Source organism: Leucopleurus acutus, assembly GCF_964270905.1.
Source record: "Leucopleurus acutus genome assembly, chromosome: 2".
Taxonomy (NCBI): Eukaryota; Metazoa; Chordata; class Mammalia; order Artiodactyla; family Delphinidae; genus Leucopleurus; species Leucopleurus acutus.
Window position 1 is genome coordinate 191,952,708 of NC_139143.1, and position 2,107 is coordinate 191,954,814.

A 2,107-nucleotide genomic window follows, 5' to 3' on the forward strand; every position below is an offset into this window, starting at 1 on the left:
ACCCACCTAAGACACAGGTTTAAAATGCAGAGTCCAGGCTCTGGGCAGGAGGCCTTGGCCCCTGCTTTGGGCACAAACTCTACAGATGGACCCTCAACTCATGACCCAGGGCTTTCTCGGGAGAAACGGGGCTGGGGGACAGAACCAGTGAAAAGAGATTCACCACCAGGGTCAGAAATTATTCTGGTGCCCCCGAGAATGAACCAAGCCCGACGTGGCCAAAGGCTGCACCGTTTTGTCCTTTATTGAACATCCCGTGGTTGCCCAACGGTGAGCTCCCTCCCCACCGCAGCCACCCTGCGCGCGGGCCCCTCAGAAGCACCTTCTCTGAACCACGGACGTCCCAAACTCCTTGAAGTCCGCAGAGGTGACCCACATCTGCTTGAAGCTGCTCAGGGAAGTGACAATGGAGGCGCCCATCCACGTGGAGAAGCAGCGGTCGGGCGGCGCCGTGACCTTGATCGTGGTCCCTGTGGAAGCAGCCTGCTCCAGCTCCCTCAGAAGACGGCCATCCAGCCCCCGGAAGAGCGTGGTGCCCCCGGACAGCACCATCTCCCTATAGAGCATCTTCTGGATGTCGGCGTCACACTTGGCGATGCTGCTGGAGACCATTCTGGAGAGGCCCGGGCTTTGGACGCCCAGCTGCTCAGGCGAGAACAGGGCCTCGGGCGCCTGGTACAGCTGGTCCCCGATACGGACGATGCTGCCGTCGGGCAGCTTGTACTCCCTGAGCACCTCCTCTGCCCTCCGCGACAGCTCCTTCTCCGGCTCCGGGGCCACATAGCAGAGCTTCTCCTTGATGTCGTCCACCAGGGCTTTGTCCAGCACACACGGGAAGGTCCTCCCGCTGGCCAGCAGCAGCCGGGTGAGGTGCTCCGTGATGTCTCTCCCCGCCACGTAGAGCTTGGTGGTGGCGTGGGGCAGGGAGTAGCCCTCAAAGATGGGGACGGCGCAGGTGACCCCGTCCCCACTGTCCACCACCAGGCCCGTGACGCAGGCCGAGGCGTAGAGGGCCAGCACGGCCTGGTCCGACAGGTAGAAGGCGGGCACGTGGAAGCTCTCAAACATCACCTCGGCCATCTTCTCCCGGGTCTCCCTGGGGTTCAGCGAGTGCTCCGTCATGAGCACCGGCCGGTCGCTGGCTTTGACCCCCAGCTCCCACTCGAAGAGATGCTTCCAGAGCTTCTCCATGTCGTCCCAGCCTGTGATCAGGCCTCGCTCGATGGGGTAGTGCAGGTGTAAGACCTCGTCCCTGTGCAGGGCCTCTTCCCCCACAAAGTACTTCTTCTGATTGGCCCCTGCCGAAGGCATCTTGAACTTGGGGTGCCCCACGACGGAGTGGACGACGTGGCGGGGGCCAACCTCTCCAGACAGGCCTGCCTTACAGAGCCCGGACCCATTGTCAAATATGACAGCTGGACAATCTAACACGTGTGGGTTAAACATGCCTGTGGCATCCTCATCCGCGCTTCGCCAGAATGAAGATGGAAGCCTCCTGGGCCACCTTGTGACGTATGAGGCTCCTCCGGAAGCTTGAGGGCACAGGATTCCGCGGTTCTCGGGGCGTCTCCCAGGCAGGGCTAGCGGCCGGCCGGTCCCCGAGAGCCCTCCATCCCCACCCACGGATCTGCTCTCCTCTCAGGAAGCCTGGGCTGCTGAGGCCTTTTCAGGAATGACGTCGCATATGTGACAATCCAGCCAAGGCAACCATTGTCCTCAGCCAGAGTCGGGGGCCTTTGGGGGTGGGGTCTCTGCCCCCCCCTCACCTGGTGAGACGCCAAAGGGGGAAGTCCAGCTGTTCCCGCAGGCCATGTTGAGGAGCCTGTTGTGGAACCTGGAACCAGTGAAGCAGCCCATAAAACTGGCATCTCTGGCCCTCTGTTTGGAGGGAGCTTCTGTTTGGAGGGTGACGGACACACTTCTCTTTGCTACAGGGGAAGACCGAGCACCAGGCAGAGGTCCAGGTTAGAGGAGCAATGCCCAGGGCTCCGACACAGTAAGCACTCAGAACATAGTTTTGGAGTGCAGACTCCTCCAGGAAGCTCTCAGGGATTTCTCTTCTCTTTACCTCATGAACCCTGACCCTGTCTCACAGGGTAGCTGCTAA

At 61.1% G+C, this 2,107-nt stretch overlaps 1 protein-coding gene across 1 annotated transcript; it reads right to left on the minus strand.

Annotated features, from left to right (window-relative positions):
• Nucleotides 1–312: 312 nt before the first annotated feature.
• ACTRT2 (actin related protein T2) lies at nucleotides 313–1,446 on the minus strand (the record flags this gene model as incomplete). The annotated part of the gene is made up of 1 exon (XM_082832548.1): nucleotides 313–1,446. The coding sequence occupies one exon, from the start codon at nucleotides 1,444–1,446 to the stop codon at nucleotides 313–315; it is 1,134 nt and encodes a 377-aa protein (XP_082688674.1).
• Between the last annotated feature and the right edge of the window lie 661 nt (nucleotides 1,447–2,107).